This window comes from Erinaceus europaeus, chromosome 6, assembly GCF_950295315.1.
Source record: "Erinaceus europaeus chromosome 6, mEriEur2.1, whole genome shotgun sequence".
Classification (NCBI taxonomy): Eukaryota; Metazoa; Chordata; class Mammalia; order Eulipotyphla; family Erinaceidae; genus Erinaceus; species Erinaceus europaeus.
Genome location: NC_080167.1, coordinates 12,789,635 through 12,808,965, shown reverse-complemented (window position 1 = coordinate 12,808,965; position 19,331 = coordinate 12,789,635). Strand labels below are relative to the sequence as shown.

The 19,331-nt window shown below is 39.3% G+C and overlaps 1 protein-coding gene across 5 annotated transcripts in view; it reads right to left on the bottom strand.

Annotated features, from left to right (window-relative positions):
* Nucleotides 1–19,331, bottom strand: part of HECTD4 (HECT domain E3 ubiquitin protein ligase 4) — a 224,176-nt gene that overhangs the window by 43,509 nt on the left and 161,336 nt on the right. For all 5 annotated transcript variants that reach the window (XM_060193062.1, XM_060193063.1, XM_060193065.1 and 2 more), the window contains exons 46-52: nt 16,205–16,366; nt 15,943–16,091; nt 15,419–15,498; nt 13,786–13,949; nt 11,872–12,109; nt 5,385–5,521; nt 4,552–4,678 (exon numbers count right to left, since the gene is read on the bottom strand). In XM_060193062.1, coding sequence (XP_060049045.1) covers nt 4,552–4,678; nt 5,385–5,521; nt 11,872–12,109; nt 13,786–13,949; nt 15,419–15,498; nt 15,943–16,091; nt 16,205–16,366 — 1,057 coding nt within the window. The remainder of the gene's footprint in view (nt 1–4,551; nt 4,679–5,384; nt 5,522–11,871; nt 12,110–13,785; nt 13,950–15,418; nt 15,499–15,942; nt 16,092–16,204; nt 16,367–19,331) is intronic.

The window sequence follows — 19,331 nt, the reverse complement described above, 5'->3', positions numbered from 1 at the left end:
CCTACACTAGTGATAGGGGTAAAAGACCATGGTACTGATGAGACAAAGATGGGTGGAAGGAAGGCAAGATGGGCATGTACAAGAATCCCCTATTCCCGCACAGTTCCCCTTGGATAATTTTTAAAGCCAAGTGAGGGCACCTCTTGTTACTGCATATATTTTTGTTCTGTGCTTGACTTTACAACAACAAATGCGTGCTTATTTAAGAGAAAAAATTACACCAACTTCTATCTAGTAATGGAAACTGCTGTTACTCTCTCCCAGTGAGAGAATTCATTTACTTTCAACAGAAAGAGCTATATTAACAAACTAAGTAAATAAATGTCCAAAGACCTTAAGAAAAGAGCACTCTGTGGATTAGAGAGGAGAGGCAATGTCTTCATTTGTTGTTGCCACCCAAGATCCTGCATTTCTAGAGAAGTTGTGGGCAAAATAATGGGTGTTGATTGTATTTGCTTTTAAGTGTGGTCTCTCTCCATCACACTTACACATCATTCTTTTAGGGACTGGCCTTGTTGTAATGGTCAGTAAAAGGCATAGCAATATTCTGAGCACAGTTTAGGAGGCTAAAATTGAGAAGCGTCAAAGAGAATAAAAAGAAATGTAGTTTGGGGGCCAAGGTGGTAGTGTACTGGGTTATGTGCACATAGAATGAAGCATAAGGACCTGCACAAGGGTCCTGGTTTGAGCCCCCAGCTCCCCACCTGCAGGGAGTTTGCTTCACAAGTGGAGAAACAAACGTGCAGGTGTTTTTCTTTCTCTCCCCCTCTCTCAATTTCTCTCTGTCCTAGCCAAGAAAATGGACAAAAATGGCCTTTTAGGAGCAATGCATTCATAGTGCTGGCACTGAGCATCAGCAATAAACATGGAGGCAAAAGAAAAAAAACGAAGGAAGGAAGGAAGGAAGGGAGGGAGGGAGGGAGGGAAAGAAGTGTGGTCTGTTGATAGAAAATTGTGGAAATATAATCTTTCCAACATTTCTATGGAAAGGCTGCCAAATTAACCTGTGTATAGCACAGGGATGGTTTCATGAACCTTTCTGGGGGTTGGGACTGGATAACAGGAGGCTGATCCTCCTTGGAGAGATGGACCTTTGGGAATCATGAGCCTTCTCTGTAACCGCCTTTCAGCCTTTAGTCGTCACTACATTGAAGGATATTGTATCCAAAAGATGAATGTTTTCATTTAATACAGTTTAGACAACTGGACAAACCAACTCATGGCTGGAGAGGGCATTGAAAAGTTCTGTATTAGGCGCTGTAGGCATTTCTGTGAGTCCAGAGGCCAAGATTCCAGCACTGATCCAGTTTTAGAAAAAATCCACCTTAGGATCATCTAGCTTCTGCTGATATTTTCAATTTCCCTCCCTCAAACTGATGGAGGAAGGGAAGGCACAAGTTGGCCATAGACACCAGGTAGCCCTTAGAACAATTAGAAAAAATAGAATAAACCCTAACTTAAGTAGAATATGTGAGAATAAAGGCACAACAGCCCATGATCACATATAAAATAGTGTTACATTGTAACATGTCTCCTAGTCATTTCCAAATCAGTAAGAAGCATCAGTTTTCCTGGACAAACAGTGCCTTATTTTCCTAACTTATGCCTGAAGTTGTTACTGAGCTAGCTCCAAGTCTCAAATTAAGGACCAAGTTGTTAGAGAAGTAAAGCGAGTTTGGGTTACACTAGTTATAAATGCAGCGGCTTCCTGAGTACCACACAGCTCTTACACATGTTTTGGTCTCATTACTTATTCTACTAGGTGTAAACTACTTTTCCTTTTTTTAAAAACATTTTTTAAAATTATCTTTATTTATTGGATAGAAACAGCCAGAAATCAAGAAGGAAGGAGGAGATAGATAGAGAGACACCTGCAGCCCTACTTCACCACTCGCAAAGCTCTCCCCCTGCAGGTGGGGGCCAGGGACCTGAACCTGGGTCCTTTCACACCGCAACATGTCGCTCAACCAGGTGCGCCACCACCCGGCCCCAACTACTTTTATTTTGTTCATGGAAGATTTCTTATTCCCTAGAATAGGGCCTTACATCTGGGAGGTGTTAATCAAATGTATGAGCAGATCAGAGAAAGCAAGAGGACTGAAGGCACAAACTGAAACAGGCTTTCCTCATTCTGAAACAGATGCCCTGCACTGGAATTTCAGGCATGCAGTGACAAGTGTGGTATTACATTTAGGAAGTGAAATCATTTGAAAATAAGATTTGTCCAGTAGTCTGATATAAAATGTAAGGGTATTTCCTTTCAGAGTCTGCTCCTTTGCTTTAAAACTTCCCAGTGGCTTCCCCAATTATTTCTTCCATTCCATTTCTGGCTGTTCTTTTCTCACCTCTGCAGTGGAAATGGCTTGGCCTTAACACTGTTCCCTCAACCACCCAAGTTCATTGCCAACTAAGGATCTTCCCAAGATTGTTCCCTTTGTCTAAAACTCTTAAAAAAAAGAGGAACAAAGAAGAGTATTAATTATCTATCCTAAAATTTGGATTGGAGTAGAACAGGCCCTGATAAAAGCAGGAAGCAATCACAACAAGCTATAGGACGTGCACATATTCCTATAGGTCAAGTATAATAAAATCTGGAGTCATAGGTTCCAGCTTTGAGTTTAGAAAGCATGAAAAAGTGCACACACACACACTAGGCATATATACATATTCATTATAAATATTTTTTCTGATTATTTTTGGAATCAATGAGAAAAATAATTACTCATATGCCATAAAATCAGGGACTCAGAATACAAATTTGCCAAGAAATAAAGGTATTTTTGGTATCTTCTTTCTTTATTTAGATCCAGTCTCAGGCAGGACAAAAGTTAAAAAAAAAAAAAAAGGCTGGGGAAATGACTCAGTGGGTAGAATGCAGGAGGTACATGTCTGTGGTTCTGAGTTCAATAACTAACTTTTTTTTTTAATTTAATTTTTTTGTTAGCCTTATTTATTTTATAGGGACAGCCAGAAATTGAGAGGGAAGGGGGTGATAGAGAGGGAGAGAAATAGAGAGAAACCTACAGCACTGTTTCACCACTCATGAAGCTTCCCCCCTGCAGGTGGGGACCGGGGGCTCGAACCTGGGTCCTTGTGCACTGTAACATGTGCGTTTAACCAGGTGTGCCATCACTTGGCCCCTCAATGACTACTTTTAATGTCAGAGTGTAACTCTGGCTTCTCTCTCTCATGGAGTAATAAGAGAACAATTTCTGACACAGGAACATACATTAAAATTCTTATGCACATAAACACTGACTGCAGCAATGCTGGGGAAAGGCATCTTTGCATCTAAAGAAGCAGGTGTTCCACAAGATGAGGAAAAGGGCTTAAACAGAAATGAGCTCTGTGTGCTTAGACCTGTTCACAATCCACTGGCTAAGGTAGACCTTTGCATTATTCTTTGCTAAAGAGCTTTTCATCAGTGGAGGAAAAAAATTAACAATTACCACTATTATATTTAGGAATTTATTACTTGAATGTTTTCTTTATGTCGGGCACTGTTCTCAAGAGGTTTATCTATAGTAACTTATTTATTGCTGAAATATACGTAAGGTGGTTTCCATTTCAAAAGTGTGAAAAGCCCAGCTTTTCACACTTTCCCAAGGTGACACAGCTGTTAAATAGCACAAGTGTGATTTCTGACCCCAATCTATTAATCACCAGGCCATCCAGCTTCCCTAATATAGCCATCACAGCTTCAATTCAGGAGCCCATCAACTCAGAATACTAAAAAATATTGACAAAGATAGGTCTAGCAAGTAACTTAAAAAACCACAGAATTCGGGAGTCAGGCTGTAGCGCAGCGGGTTAAGCGCAGGTGGCACAAAGCACAAGGACAGGCATAAGGATCCCGGTTCGAACCCCGGCTCCCCACCTGCAGGAGTCACTTCACAGGTGGTGAAGCAGGTCTGCAGGTGTCTATCTTTCTCTCCCTCTCTGTCTTCCCCTCCTCTCTCCATTTCTCTCTGTCCTATCCAACAACGACAACAACAATAATAACTACAACAATAAAACAACAAGGGCAACAAAAGGGAATAAATAAATAAAATAAATATTAAAAAAAAACCCACAGAATTCAACAAAGTTACAGCGAGAAGATATTTCTGGGTTTGGCACAACTTCAAATAAGCCTTTCTTTCCTGGTTTACAACTGGAGTTTCTCCAAAACACATCTCGCTCAAGCTATGAAATAAGTTCCTCAAGAAACCAAAGCACACTAGCATAAGGATCCTGGTTCCACACTGGCAGGGGGGTCACTTCACAAGTGGTGAAGCAGGTCTGCAGGTCTGTCTTCCTCTCTTCTCTTGACTTCTCTTTGTCCTATCCAACAGCAACAACAATAAAAATAACAACAACAATACAAGGGCAACAAAATTTAAAACATGGCCTCCAGGAGCAGGGGATTCATAGTGCAGGCACCAAACCCCAGTGATAACCCTGGAGGCAAAAAAAAAAAAAAAAAAGGAAGGAAAGAAGGAAGGAAGGAAGGAAGGAAGGAAGGAAGGAAGGAAGGAAGGAAGGAAGGAAGGAAGAAACCAAAGCACAGACCTAGTTGTAAAGCACCCTTTATCTGGTCCAGGCCTGATTTCCGCTCGGCTTCATTGCGGAAACGTCTTCGGATAGTAGGAAAAACCTTGGTTTCCCAAGCTTTCACCAGCAAGGCATAGTGGTCCTCCTGGAAGGAGAAGGTGAACTCATGAACAGAGCTGGACATCTTGGGTGGGTATCAATCAATCCTTCCTGGCCTATAGGTCACTGTAAGGTCTTCATCTCACTCAAATGCCAGTCATTGAAGTACATTGTTTGAACTATGTAACCAATTACACCTCAGATACCCTGAAAGGGAACAAATAGACTGGGCAAGCTCTGACTCTACCCTCTAAAACCTGAATATTTTACATGGTCCCAGCTGTACCACTGAACTACCACTGTTGGAGTACAACATTTTTCTAAAGCTCGATCAGTACTCTGTAAAAAGATGCAACAAATAATGCTATTGTTAATAATTTAGAAAAATTAACACTCCAGAGCCACTGTTCAAACTCAGTGAAGTAACAGGGCTGGCAAAATAGCTCATTTGGATAGTACACTGCTTTGCACAACCCAACTCCCACCACACTAAAGGAAGCCTCAATGCTGTGCACTCTTCTCTCTTTCCCTCCCTCACTACCTCCCTTTCTGCCTGTATCTAAACAAAATGAAAACCTATTATCCGGGAGATGGCTCAGTGGATAAAGTGTTGGATTCTCAAACAAAATGAAAACCTAAAACTCAGTGACATAACCGAAAGTGTAACAATTCTGGCCTTCCACACAGAAGCCAAAATCATCCCTCCTGGTTTGTCCTGATGACCAGGGAACTAGAAAAAGCAGCAGGGTTACCTGTGGTATGTCGTCATCATCATCATCATCACTTTCATCATCTGCAATGGGAGGTGGGTGGGGTTCTGGGCCAGAGGTGATGAAATTCTCATAGCTGAGCTCCACTTTATAGTGACAGGAAGTGTCACTGTCATATTCTGTAACAAGGCACAATGACAGTGAATTCTAGGCACAAACAAACTAGAAAAATCATAAATTTCTTCCTTAGACAAATCAGATTCTGTTAGCTTAAATGACAGACTGCTAGGACTTGGAGGGATTTTCAAGCTCAGAGCCAAGGAATAATCATCTATAATTACTCTAAATCCTAAAATAGCATTTATGGGTATAAGTCATTCGACTAAAAGAAGCACTCATGGGCCAGGAGATAGCTCACCCACTAAGGTACACACCTTATCATGTATGTACCAAATTTAAGCCTTGGTATCACATAGGAGTATCACCAAAGGCACCCAGGGAAAAAGCCCCATGGATGGTGGAGCAGTGCTGTGATCTCTCTCTGTCTCTCTCTCTCTGTCTCTGTCTCTGTGTCTATAACAGAAAAACATTTAAAACCAGTTTGGAAGCAGTGATATTATACATGAACAAAGTCCTGGCACCACAAAACAAACAAACAAAAACCTAGGGGGAGCTTTTCATCATGATAAAGTATCCCAAAGGTCTATTATACCTTGTGGGTATCTTCAGTCTAGGAATTTCACTTCTACTTTATTATGAAATTTCAAATAAGCAGTGTGTATATATAGCCTCACTATCCAGATTGTACAATTAGCATATTATTCTTTGGTGACTTCAGTTTTAAAAGTAATTGTTAAGGATTTCACTTCCGGAGGCGGAGCTATGAGCAGCATATCGCTTTCTCTCCTCTACTCTCCTCTCCTCTCCTCTCCTCTCCTCTCCTCTCCTCTCCTCTCCTCTCCCGGATCAACTAGGAATACCAAAGGAGACCACCCGGGATTGAAACAAGACAGGACTAGAATGACCACAGGAACCCATTAAATCACTGGTGAGTACAAACACGTGTGGCTGGTGACAGAGAGGAGAGAGGAGCCTAAGGAGAGATTAAGTGACTGCTAACAGTTCAGCAGTTTATCAGTTGAGACACCACCTCCAGTCTGCTCCACCAACAATGAAACAGCTTAAGGGAGGAGAGGACTCCCCAGAGACTCACCAAGTGCAACTCTGAGTCTCCATTGCTACTACCCTCAGAATCTGGAGCAGCGACAGCAAGGGACACAGGGGACAGAGATCTAAAAATATTGGAGAATCGAACCAGGACAAGAGTCCAGCTAAGAGTCCTGCAGAGGGTGAAGCAAAAAAATAACGAGTTCAACATCCTAACATTAGCTAAGGAAGTAATAACGGGAGTGAGTAAAGACTTTGAAAAAACAGTAGAGGGCAGAGAGAATAGAATAAATGAGGCTGAAGACAGAATTAGCAAGATTGAAGATGAATTAGAGACAACTAAAAAAGAAGTAAGAGATCTCAAAAAGAGATTAAAAGATGCTGAAAACAACAACAGAGTCCTATGGGATGACTTCAAAAGAAACAATATACGCATTATTGGCATACCAGAGGAAGAAAGAGAAGGAGAGGAAGAAAGCATTCTCCAGGCCATAATAGCTGAAAACTTCCCTAGTCTAGACAACATCAAAGACATAAAGATTCAAGAAGCCCAGAGGGTCCCAAACAGAATTAACCCAGACCTAAAGACACCAAGACATATCATACTTAGAATGGAAAGGAATAAGGATAAAGAAAGGATCCTGAAGGCTGCAAGAGAAAAACAAAGAGTCACCTACAAAGGAAAACCCATAAGATTAGCAGCAGACTTCTCCATACAAACACTACAGGCCAGAAGAGAATGGCAAGATATCTATCGAGTGCTCAATGAGAAAGGCTTTCAGCCAAGAATACTATATCCTGCTAGACTGTCATTCAGACTAGATGGAGGCATCAAAACCTTCTCAGACAAGCAACAGCTAAAGGAATCAACCATCACCAAGAAAGAAGTTCTGAAAGGTCTCCTATAAATAATCAGACCACCACAAATAGGCCATATATCAAAACACCCAAAAACTCTACAAGAACGGCGTTAAAATATCTTCAATCTTTGATACCAATAAATGTCAATGGCCTGAATTCACCTATTAAAAAACACAGAGTAGGAAGATGGATCAGAAAACACAATCCAACAATATGTTGTCTACAGGAAACCCACCTAACTCAACAAGACAAACACAGACTAAAGTGAAAGGATGGAAAACTATCATACAAGCCAATGGCCCACAAAAAAGGGCAGGAGCAGCTATTCTCATATCTGACATGATAAGACTTTAAAATAGATAAGATTAAAAAAGATAGGAATGGACACTACTTAATGCTCAGAGGATCAGTCAATCAAGAGGACTTAACAATTACTAACATCTAAATGAGAAACAATTATTAACATCTAAATGAGAAACCATCTAAATACATCAAACTTCTACTGAAAGAGCTACAGCAATATATTAACAGCAACACAATCATAGTAGGGGACTTCAACACCCCACTCTCTCAACTTGACAGATCATCCAGGCAGAAAATCAATAAAGACATAAGGGAGCTAAATGAAGAGATAGATAAACTAGAACTATTGGACATTTTCAGAGTCATTCATCCCAAGAAACTGGAATACACATTTTACTCCAATCCACATGGATCATTCTCAAGGATAGACCATATGTTAGGCCACAAAGACAGCATCAGCCAATTCAAGAGCATTGAAATCATCCCAAGCATCTTCTCAGACCACAGTGGAATTAAACTAACACTTAACAATCAACAAAAGATTAGTAACAGTGCCAAAATGTGGAACTTCAACAGTACACTTCTTAACAACTTGTGGGTCAAAGAGGAAATCAAGAAAGAAATCTAAATGTTTCGAGAGTTCAATGAAAATGAAGACACAAGCTATCAAAATATTTGGGACACAGCTAAAGAAGTTCTAAGAGGGAAGTTCATAGCTATACAAACACACATTAGGAAACAAGAAAAGGCACAAATAAACAGCCTGATTGCACACCTTAAAGACCTAGAAGAAGAACAACAAAGGAACCATAAAGCAACCAAAAGGACAGAAATCACTAAAGTTAGGGCAGAAATAAATAACATTGAGAATAGGAAAACCATACAAAAGATCAACGAAAGTAAATGTTGGTTCTTTGAAAGAGTAAACAAAATCGACAAACCTTTAGCCAGACTCACAAAACAAAAAAGGGAGAAGACCCAAATAAATCAGATAGTAAATGAAAGAGGAGATATCACAACAGACACTGCAGAAATTCAACGTATCATGCGAGGCTTCTATAAACAACTATATGCCACCAAGCTAGAGAAGAAATGAATGATTTCCTAGATACCTACCAACTTCCAAAACTAAGTAAAGAGGAAGTGGATAACATGAACAGGCCCATCACAGCCAATGAAATTGAAACAGTTATCAAAAATCTTCCCAAAAATAAAAGTCCTGGACCAGATGGTTTTACAAATGAATTCTACAAAACCTTCAAGGAAGAGTTAGTACCTCTACTTTTAAAAGTCTTCCAGAAGATTGAAGACACTGGAATACTCCCTGCAAGCTTCTATGAAGCCAACATCACCCTGATACCAAAAGCAGACAGGGACACAACCAAAAAAGAAAACTACAGACCAATATCTCTGATGAACATAGATGCGAAAATATTGAACAAAATTCTAGCCAACCGGATACAGCAGTATATCAAAAAGATTGTCCATCATGACCAAGTGGGGTTTATCACAGGCATGCAAGGTTGGTTTAATATATGTAAATCAATCCATGTGATCCACCACATCAACAAAAGCAAGACCAAAAACCACATGGTCATATCAATAGATGCAGAGAAAGCCTTTGCCAAAATACAACATCCCTTTATGATCAAAACACCACAAGAAATGGGGATAGATGGAAAATTCCTGAAGATAGTGGAGTCTATATATAGCAAACCTACAGCCAACATCATACTCAATGGTAAAAAACTGGAAGCATTTCCACTCAGATCAGGTGCTAGACAGGGCTGCCCACTATCACCATTACTATTCAACATAGTGTTGGAAGTTCTTGCCATAGCAATCAGGCAGGAGCAAGGAATTAAAGGGATACAGATTGGAAGAAAAGAAGTCAAACTCTCCTTATTTGCAGATGACATGATAGTATACATGGAAAAACCTAAGGAATCCAGCAAGAAGCTTTTGGAAATCATCAGGAAATACAGTAAGGTGTCAGGCTACAAAATTAACGTTCAAAAGTCAGTGGCATTCCTCTATGCAAACACTAAGTTAGAAGAAATTGAAATCCAGAAATCAATTCCTTTTACTACAGCAACAAAAACAATAAAATATCTAGGAGTAAATCTAACCAAGGAAGTGAAAGACTTGTATACTGAAAATTATGAGTCACTACTCAAAGAAATTGAAAAAGACACAAAGAAGTGGAAAGATATTCCATGTTCATGGGTTGGAAGAAGTAACATCATCAAAATGAATATTTACCCAGAGCCATCTACAAATTTAATGCTATCCCCATCAAGATCCCAAGCACATTTTTTAGGAGAATAGAAAAAATGCTACAAATGTTTATCTGGAACCAGAAAAGACCTAGAATTGCCAAAACAATCTTGAGAAAAAAAGAACAGAACCGGAGGCATCACACTCCCAGATCTCAAACCGTATTATAGGGCCATTGTCATCAAAACTGCTTGGTACTGGAACATGAATAGACACACTGACCAGTGGAATAGAATTGAGAGCCCAGAAATGAGGCCCCACACCTATGGACATCTAATCTTTGACAAAGGGGCTCAGACTATTACATGGGGAAAGCAGAGTCTCTTCAACAAATGGTGTTGGAAACAATGGGTTGAAACATGCAGAAGAATGAAACTGAATCACTGTATTTCACCAAATACAAAAGTCAATTCCAAGTGGATCAAGGACTTGGATGTTAGACCAGAAACTATCAGATACTTAGAGGAAAATATTGGCAGAACTCTTTTCCGTATCAATTTTAAAGACATTTTCAATGAAACGAATCCAATTACAAGGAAGACTAAGGCAAGTATAAACCTATGGGACTACATCAAATTAAAAAGCTTCTTCACAGCAAAACAAACCACTACCCAAACCAAGAGACCCCTCACTGAATGGGAGAAGTTCTTTACATGCCATACATCAGATAAGAGTTTAATAACCAACATATATAAAGAGCTTGCCAGACTCAACAAGACAACAAATAACCCCATCCAAAAATGGGGGGAGGACACGGACAGAATATTCACCACAGAAGAGATCCAAAAGGCCAAGAAACACATGAAAAAATGCTCCAAGTCTCTGATTGTCAGAGAAATGCAAATCAAGACAACAATGAGATATCACTTCACTCCTGTGAGAATGTCATACATCAGAAAAGGTAACAGCAGCAAATGCTGGAGAGGGTGTGGGGTCAAAGGAACCCTCCTGCACTGCTGGTGGGAATGTCAATTGGTCCAACCTCTGTGGAGAACAGTCTGGAGAACTCTCAGAAGGCTAGAAATGGACCTACCTTATGACCCTGCAATTCCTCTCCTGGGGATATATCCTAAGGAACCCAACACATCCATCCAAAAAGATCTGTGTACACATATGTTCTTGGCAGCACAATTTGTAATAGCCAAAACCTGGAAGCAACCCAGGTGTCCAACAACAGATGAGTGGCTGAGCAAGTTGTGGTATATATACACAATGGAATACTACTCAGCTGTAAAAAATGGTGACTTCACTGTTTTCAGCCCATCTTGGATGGACCTTGAAAAATTCATGTTAAGTGAAATAAATCAGAAACAGAAGGATGAATATGGGATGATCTCACTCTCAGGGAGAAGTTGAAAAACAAGATCAGAAAAGAAAACACAAGTAGAACCTGAAATGGAATTGGCATATGACACCAAAGTAAAAGACTCTGGGGTGGGTGGGTGGGGAGAATACAGATCCATGAAGGATGATAAATGACATAGTGGGGGTTGTATTGTTAAATGGAAAACTGGGAAATGTTATTCATGTACAAACTATTGTATTTACTGTTGAATGTAAAACATTAATTCCTCAATAAAGAAATTAAAAAAAAAAGTAATTGTTAAGTGACTAAAACTTAAAATATAGAAGCTATCCTACAAAATTCTGGGGCTTTTAGCTGTCTTATAAGGATTATAAAGTCCCTGAGGTTTGAAATTCCATGTGGCAATAGTCCTCTAGCATTGAGTAATAACAGACTTCTTGGGTGGGTGTGTGAACACTTTCCAGTGTGCTCTGATTCATCCTAGTCCCATTTTCTTCCACTGGGGCTATTATCCATTATCAATGGCGCTAGAGAATGTCTAAGTGAAATGGATTATGAGATGAACAACATTCCCACCCCCAGGAAGCAGAGGAGCCCTCTGAGGAAGAGGCTTACGTTGCTGAGCAGTGGCTACAGCAGCAATCCGACACGGCGGCCCATGAGTGCCTGGGTCTGATGCGATACTAGTGCCAGCATCATTGTCACTATCAGATGCCATGGCAAAGGGTAGGGCCTCGAAGTTAGCACTTATCTCTTCTGCGAGATCAGTGCACAGGTCAGCAGCGTTGCGGTGGGCCTGCCCTTCGGCATAGGCAAATGGACGGGAACCAAAGTTAGCACGAGTCCTGGTGTTCTGCAAGAGGGAGCAAATAAAGGATTTGAAAAGACTTGGGTTTGTTGATCTATTATTTTTATAAGAATAAGATTATTCTGAGTCTGCTCTATTTGCAACCAAGAATAAAGAACAAACTGCTCAAATTTACACAGTAACTTAATGATGAAATCAACACGTTCTCCAAATGCTATTAAAAACTTTATTTTTTATAGACTTGAATTCTTTCCCCAACACTGTGTCTAACTATTGTCACTACACACATTGTTCCCTTAATCTGAACATTAAAGAATGTTAAATTTTATCTAGTTAATCTACTAAATATTCCAGATTTGACCCAAACATCACATTGTCATGGAAGTGGGGACATGATCAGATTTGCATAATAACTGCTCCCATAAAGTCTACAATTTCCTTTCTCTCTCTCTCTTTCTTTTTCTAAGATTTCATTTATTTAGTAATAAGGAAGACTGGGAGAGAGAGAGAGAGAGAGAGAACACCAAACATTACTCTGTTACATGTGTTGCCAGAGACTAAACTCAGGACCTCGTATTTGAGAGTTCAATGCTTTATCCACTGTGCCACCACCTGGATCACAAGTCTGCGATTTTCAATCATAGTATGATGGTTAATTTTATGTCTGGGCATGAAGTGCCTAATTAAACATTACATCTGGATGTATCTCTGATGTATCCCCCTTTTATTGCCCTTTTTAAAAAATTGTTCTTGTAGTTATTATTGTTGTTGTTATTGATGTTGTCATTGTTGGATAGGACAGAGAGAGAAATGGAGAGAGGAGGAGAAGACAGAGAGGGGGAGAGAAAGATAGACACCTGCAGACCTGCTTCACCACTTGCGAAGCGACTATCCTGCAGGTGGGGAGCCTGCAGCTCAAACTGGGATCCTTACACTGGTCCTTGCACTTTGCACCACGTGCTCTTAACTCGCTGCACTACTGCCTGACCCCCATCTTCCCTTTTTTTTTTTTTTTAATTTGTTTATTGGGGGATTAGTGCTTTACAGTCGACAGTAAATACAATAGTTTGTACATGCATAACATTTCTCAGTTTTCCACATAACAATACAGCCCCCACTAGGTCCTCTGTCGTTCTTTTTGGACATCTTCCCTTTTTCTTACACTGCTGTTTGAGAGTATCTCATGTCATCTACTTCTGTCTTGATTCAACTGAATTACACCACCAATTTTCCTAGGTCTCCACCTCTCAAACACCTAATCATAGGACATCTCACTCTCCTTAACAACAGTAGTTCGTTCCCATAATAACCCCCCCCTTCTCTCCCTACATACAATGCATCCTATTGGTGTATTTCTCTGGAGAGAGCACTGACTATATACACACCATTTATTAATTTGTCATGTGCTTTCTCTACCAGTGAGTTATCTCATTACCCCTTTATTTTCAAAATAATTTTGAGCATTGAATTCTTTTATGAAAACAGGCAAGAACACTACTGATCCTGCAATGATAGTTAGGAAAATGATCAGGAGGGCAAAGCAGTAGAGCACTTGAGTCCAAAGCAAGGAAGTACTCGCTCCTAGAGGTTCTGTTGTTCCTCAATGTTATCATGCAACACATAGACGGCACAAGGGCACATTGGATGGCTTTCATTTCCCATTCCTGAGGAAGTAAGTTACTAAGGAGATTTTGTTTTCCTTTCCCAACAAGTAAACCTACTTTTTTCTGAATGTGAACCACAGGCCACATCCCACCAGAGACATCTTCGAGGTAGGGTGAGAGGCGCTGCCCGCAGTAGGTAAAGTATACCCGGCCCTTGGCTGGTTGTCCTGGAGGAGGCGGAGTCCCCTCTGTTCTCTCCCAGCCGATCCCTGCCATGTCACCTATGACCAAGAATAGGAAGGAAACACCATTTCTTCCCCTCTTTTGTTTTTATAGTAAGTAAACTTCCATTTGCAGCTGTGTAATGGGCCACACATCCATGTGCTTATTTATGCCATCAATTATATCTAAAAAAAACAGGAAGCAATTTACTCCATTCAAACAGATATAAAGTAATACAATGTAAATACACTAATTCTAAAATTGAGCAACTGTTTAGAAGAAAAATATCTTGCGTCTGAGTTAAGTTAGCTGCAATTACCTATTAAATTTGGTGTTTGTTTCCAGGCAGTCAAGATAAAAGAAAACACACACAGGACTTTTTAATAGAGGAAGACAACATTTTTTTTTCCTATTTGCATGCAGACAGTCCTTCTGGCATAGAGATTTAAAAAAAGAGTTTCTTAGCAAGCTTGTGGAAAACTAAGATACTAACTTTTAAATTTAAAACAACCCACTTTTCATCTTACTGTAAATTTTTTAAGTTCACAATTTAAACTAAAGGTTCAATGTTAAATCACATTATGTTCCCTACTTGTATGTATTTAAGGCATTTTGCAGGAAGCTAAGATAAGTTACTTTCAGATGAGGAGACTGGATGTGGGATAGAGGTTAGAGGCCCCAGAGGAGCATGGCCACTATATATAATCTTTCCTTGTATCAGACAAGCAGCTATCACAGTGAACCTGATATTACATCATTATAAACTTTGCAATAAGTGCATGAAATTCCATGATTCTGTTTTTGTCTATAGAGCCTCATATATGCCTGATTTTGCTGGTCTCAGTCTACCTACTACAAAGAATTGTTTTTATTATTATTATTATTTTCATGACAGAGACCAGCTCTGGTAGTTTTGAGGACTAAACCTTTGACCACTGGGGACTCAGGAAGAATGCCTGATGTGCTGCCTCTGTGTTATTTCCCTGGCTAGAAAGATGCTTTTATTATACTGTCCATGCTACTGAAACATGTGATCAGGGTATTTGTTTAAGTTAGACCAGATATTTAGATTACTTAGAAGGAAGTTTATATGAGTTATTTGTTGACAATACCATTCTCAAGTGCCTCATGATAAATGATGCTGTTCTTTTTTTTTTTTTTTTGAAATTATCTACTCACTAATGAAAAGTTGCTGAAAAGACCAAACTTGAGAGAAAAGCATTATCTTGGATTTTCCTAAAGACAGAAGAATGAAAGTAAATGGGACTCTTAAATTACCTAACAGAAGACTTAAGTAATATTGGTTCATCTGGTGTTAACCAGGAAATATCAGTGACAAATATCTGGTATTCACTAAAAGACTAAATTTAATTCCAACTTATTTGGATCGAAATCTGGGAACAACAACATTAACACACACAGACACACACACACACACACACACACACACACACACACACACACACATGATTAGAAGAGGTGGAAGAAGAAGGCAAAGAGAAAGAATCAGAAGCCCCCATGCACTCACCAGGAGACAGGGTCACATCTAACCGGACACTCTTCCACTGTAATAGACTGGAGCCATTGTAGTGTACAGCTCGACCATTGCTAACAAGAAAAATAGGGAAGTCAAAGACATTGTTAATAGTCAACACAGATGAGATCAAATAGTTAATAAGCAGAGGAGTTTTAGAAACACAAGAGTAAAGGAGAAGTGCTAAGAGTTATTCTCTTTCCCTAAATATGAACATATTTACAACTGATATTTTATATATTTTGGATAGTTAAGATAATAACAATATTAATTTAGCATAAAAACACCCACAACAGTATTTCCTAAACTGTATTCATAGAATAGAGGGATATGGGTTCAAACATATTTGGAAACTAAAGACAAACAGATTTCATATCAGGACAACTAGGAATCTGCTAATGTAAATTGAAAAGCCTCCAAAAATAAAAACAAAGTGTTCCTTGACCCTAATGAATTTAAAGATAGACACTATTTTGATACTGATTAAGAGAAAAACAATAGCAATAGGAGCTACTTACTTATGGAAAAGACAAGTGCCCACTGGATTTGTCCAAGCCCCATCCCTTTTCTCTGCTTCAGTAGCAAAGCCAAAGGAAACAATTGGTCCAGTGTCATCATCAGTATCTCCATAGGAAACAATCTCAATTTCCCAGTAAAAAGATGGGGCCTGAAGACACGAAAGAAGCAGCAGACAATCAGAGGGCTTAGTTTGAGTCCTTGAACTTGCTTTTTCTTTCATATAAGAAGAAAAGTAGCAAAAGACAGTGTGTTTGTTCTCACCTGAACTGGAAGTGGTGAGGTGGCATAGATAAACGTGCCCCTAGGAAGGCCACCACCAGCACTGGGGTCAGCCAGGAAGGTGACAGAAGTAAGATGCGATGAGAACATGCAGGCTCGTACAGGTGGAAACACTCGAGAGGGACTCCAAGTAATTTCTTTGGGCTTTAAGGGGGTGGGGAGGAGAACTCCATTCAGTAGAAAAGCAAACACAAATACTTGTACCCTCTTAAAGGAGAGAACTAATTTTCATTTACTGGTTTTAATAGATGTCTTCTGTTATTTCACATAATGTAAGTTTTTAGAAACACTTTCATAATTTTTATAAACCCAATCATGAAATATATATATATTTGCAAAACACCAAATCTATATTTACATCCACATATAACATAACTTTAAGCTGAAATATAACATAAATAAAACAAGTGTTACCTATTGTTCAACAACTTAAGTATCAACAATTAAAATAATCAACCCGGAATGAAATAAATACATAAACAAAAGTCCAGGGGCCGTGTGGTAGCTCACCTGGTTAAGCACAAACATTACAAAAAGGACCCAGGTTCGAGCCCCCGCTCCCTTCCTGCAAGGGGAAGCTTTGCAAGTGGTGAAGCAGGGCTGCAGGTGTTTCTCTGTCTCTCTTTCTCTCTATCTCCCCTTTCCCTCTCAATTTCTGTCTGTCTCTATCCAATAAATAAATAAATATAATAAAAACATTAAAAAAGTCCAATGGATTGTATCTCTATTGTACTGTTGCCTCAAAGGAAAAAAACCAAAACAAAACCAGTAGAGTCCCAATAGTTAGTATTGATGGACAAAAGGGGGGGGAAACGGAGTAAAAAGGGCTGTGAAAAAACCTGTTATGGTAATGCAAACATTTACATAATTTTAACATGTAAATTTACTTTAATCCTAAAGAGAGACTAAAACATTTTTGTAGTGATTAGCTCTGAGGACGTTCATCAAACCACTGTCATGGCAAAAGCTTTCGATGAAAGGATATGTGCAAGAATAAAAACACCTAGGTGAGTAAACAGAAGCACAAGTATATGCTGGGCTATTAAGCTGCTATTGAGGGGGTCGGGCAATAGTGCTGCAGGTTAAGCGCACGTGGCGCGAAGCACAAGGACCGGAGTAAGGATCCCGGTTCGAACCCCAGGCTCCCCACCTACAACTCACCTACATTTTTTTAAGAAAGATTTAGGGAGTTGGGCTGTAGTGCAGCGGGTTAAGCACAGTTAGCACAAAGGGCAAGGACTGGAGGAAGGATCCCGGTTCGAGCCCCCTCCCCACCCTTCCTCACCTGTAGGGGAGTCACTTCACAAGCGGTGAAGCAGGTCTGCAGGTGTCTATCTTTCTTTCCCCCTCTCTGCCTTCCCCTCCTCTCTCCATTTCTCTCTGTCCTACCCAACAACAATGACACCAATAACAATAATAACTAAAGCAATAAAGCAAGGGCAATAAAATGGAATAAATAAATATAAAAAATTAAAAAAAAGAAAAATTTGCAGAAAAGTTGTAAGAAGTCAGGAATTCCAACAAGGGCAAAAAAAGGGAAAATAAATAAATAAATACAAAAAATGAAAAAAAAATATTAAAAAAAGAAGACAGAAATTCTTGTATACTATTGCGCAGATTCACAATTATTTTTGAGATACAATTCATAAATCATACAGATCACTAGTCATGAACAATGTTTTTTTTTTTACCAGAGCACTGCTCAGCTCTGGCCTATGGTGGTGCAGGGGATTGAACCTAGGACTTTGGAGCTTCAGGCATGACAGTCTGTTTGTATAACCATTATGCATGCTATCTACCCCTGCCCTGAACAATGTTTTTAGTATATTCAGAATTAAGTAACATCACAGCAGTCCAATTTTATTGGATTTTAATTTACTTTTAATATTTATTTTATTTTAGGGAGAGAAATACAGAGAGAGACCAGAGCACTGCTTATCTCTAGCTTATGGTAGTAATAGAGATTGAACCTGGGACCTTAGAGTCTCAGGCATAAGCATTATGTTATCTCAAAGATGACAGCATCTTTGATGACAGCCAGTAAACCAATTTTAAAATATTTTTGTCCCCTTAAAATAAGGCTTATACCCATTAGTAATCTATGACAACTGCTCCCTCTTCCCAGCTCTTGATAGCCATCAATCTGCTTTCTGTTTCTATATATGTTTGCCTACTATAGACATTCCATATCTATGAGACTGCACCAGGTGGCATTTTATGACTGGCTTCTTTTAGCATAACTTCAAGGCTTATCCACATTGTAGCATGTGCCATTACTTTATTCCCTTTTAAGTCTGAATGAGATTCCATGGTATGGGTATTCCACATTTTATGCATTAATACAGCAGTTGGTAGACAACTAGACTGTTGTCACTTTTTAACTATTTTTTAATTTTTATTTATTTATTTATTTATTTATTTATTCATTCTCTTTTGTTGCCCTTGTTTTTATTGTTGTAGTTATTATTATTATTGATATCGTTATTGTTGGATAGGACTGAGAGAAATGGAGAGAGGAGGGGAAGACAGAGAGGGGGAGAGAAAGACACATGCAGACCTGCTTCACCACTTGTGAAGCGACTCCCCTGCAGGTGGGGAGCCGGGGGCTCGAACTGGAATCCTTGTGCCAGTTGTTGCACTTTACGCCACCTGCGCTTAACCCACTGCAATACCGCCCGACACCCCACTTTTTAGCTATTATGAATAAAGTTAAGAATTTTCAGGTTTAACTTTCTGCCAAGCTCTTTTCTTTCCTTCCTCCCTTCCTTCCTCTTTCTTTCTTTACCAGAACACTACTCAGCTCTGGTTTATGGTGGCCCTGGGGATTGCATCTGGGAATTTAGAGCCTCAGGCATGAAATTCATTTACATAACAATTATGCTGTCTCCCTAGTCAGGTAATTTTATTTTTTAATCACTCATACTTCATATACACTTAATATTGATATGGACTATAGCTGTAAATTTTCCAAAGTTTTATTTTTCTCCTGTTGATAAGATAGAAAACATTGTAAACTAGTGAGTTCCATTTCTCTGTTGTGATCTTTAAATATTCAGAATACCATAACAATCTGCCCTGAAATTTAAAGGTGACAGACTATTATTGCAGA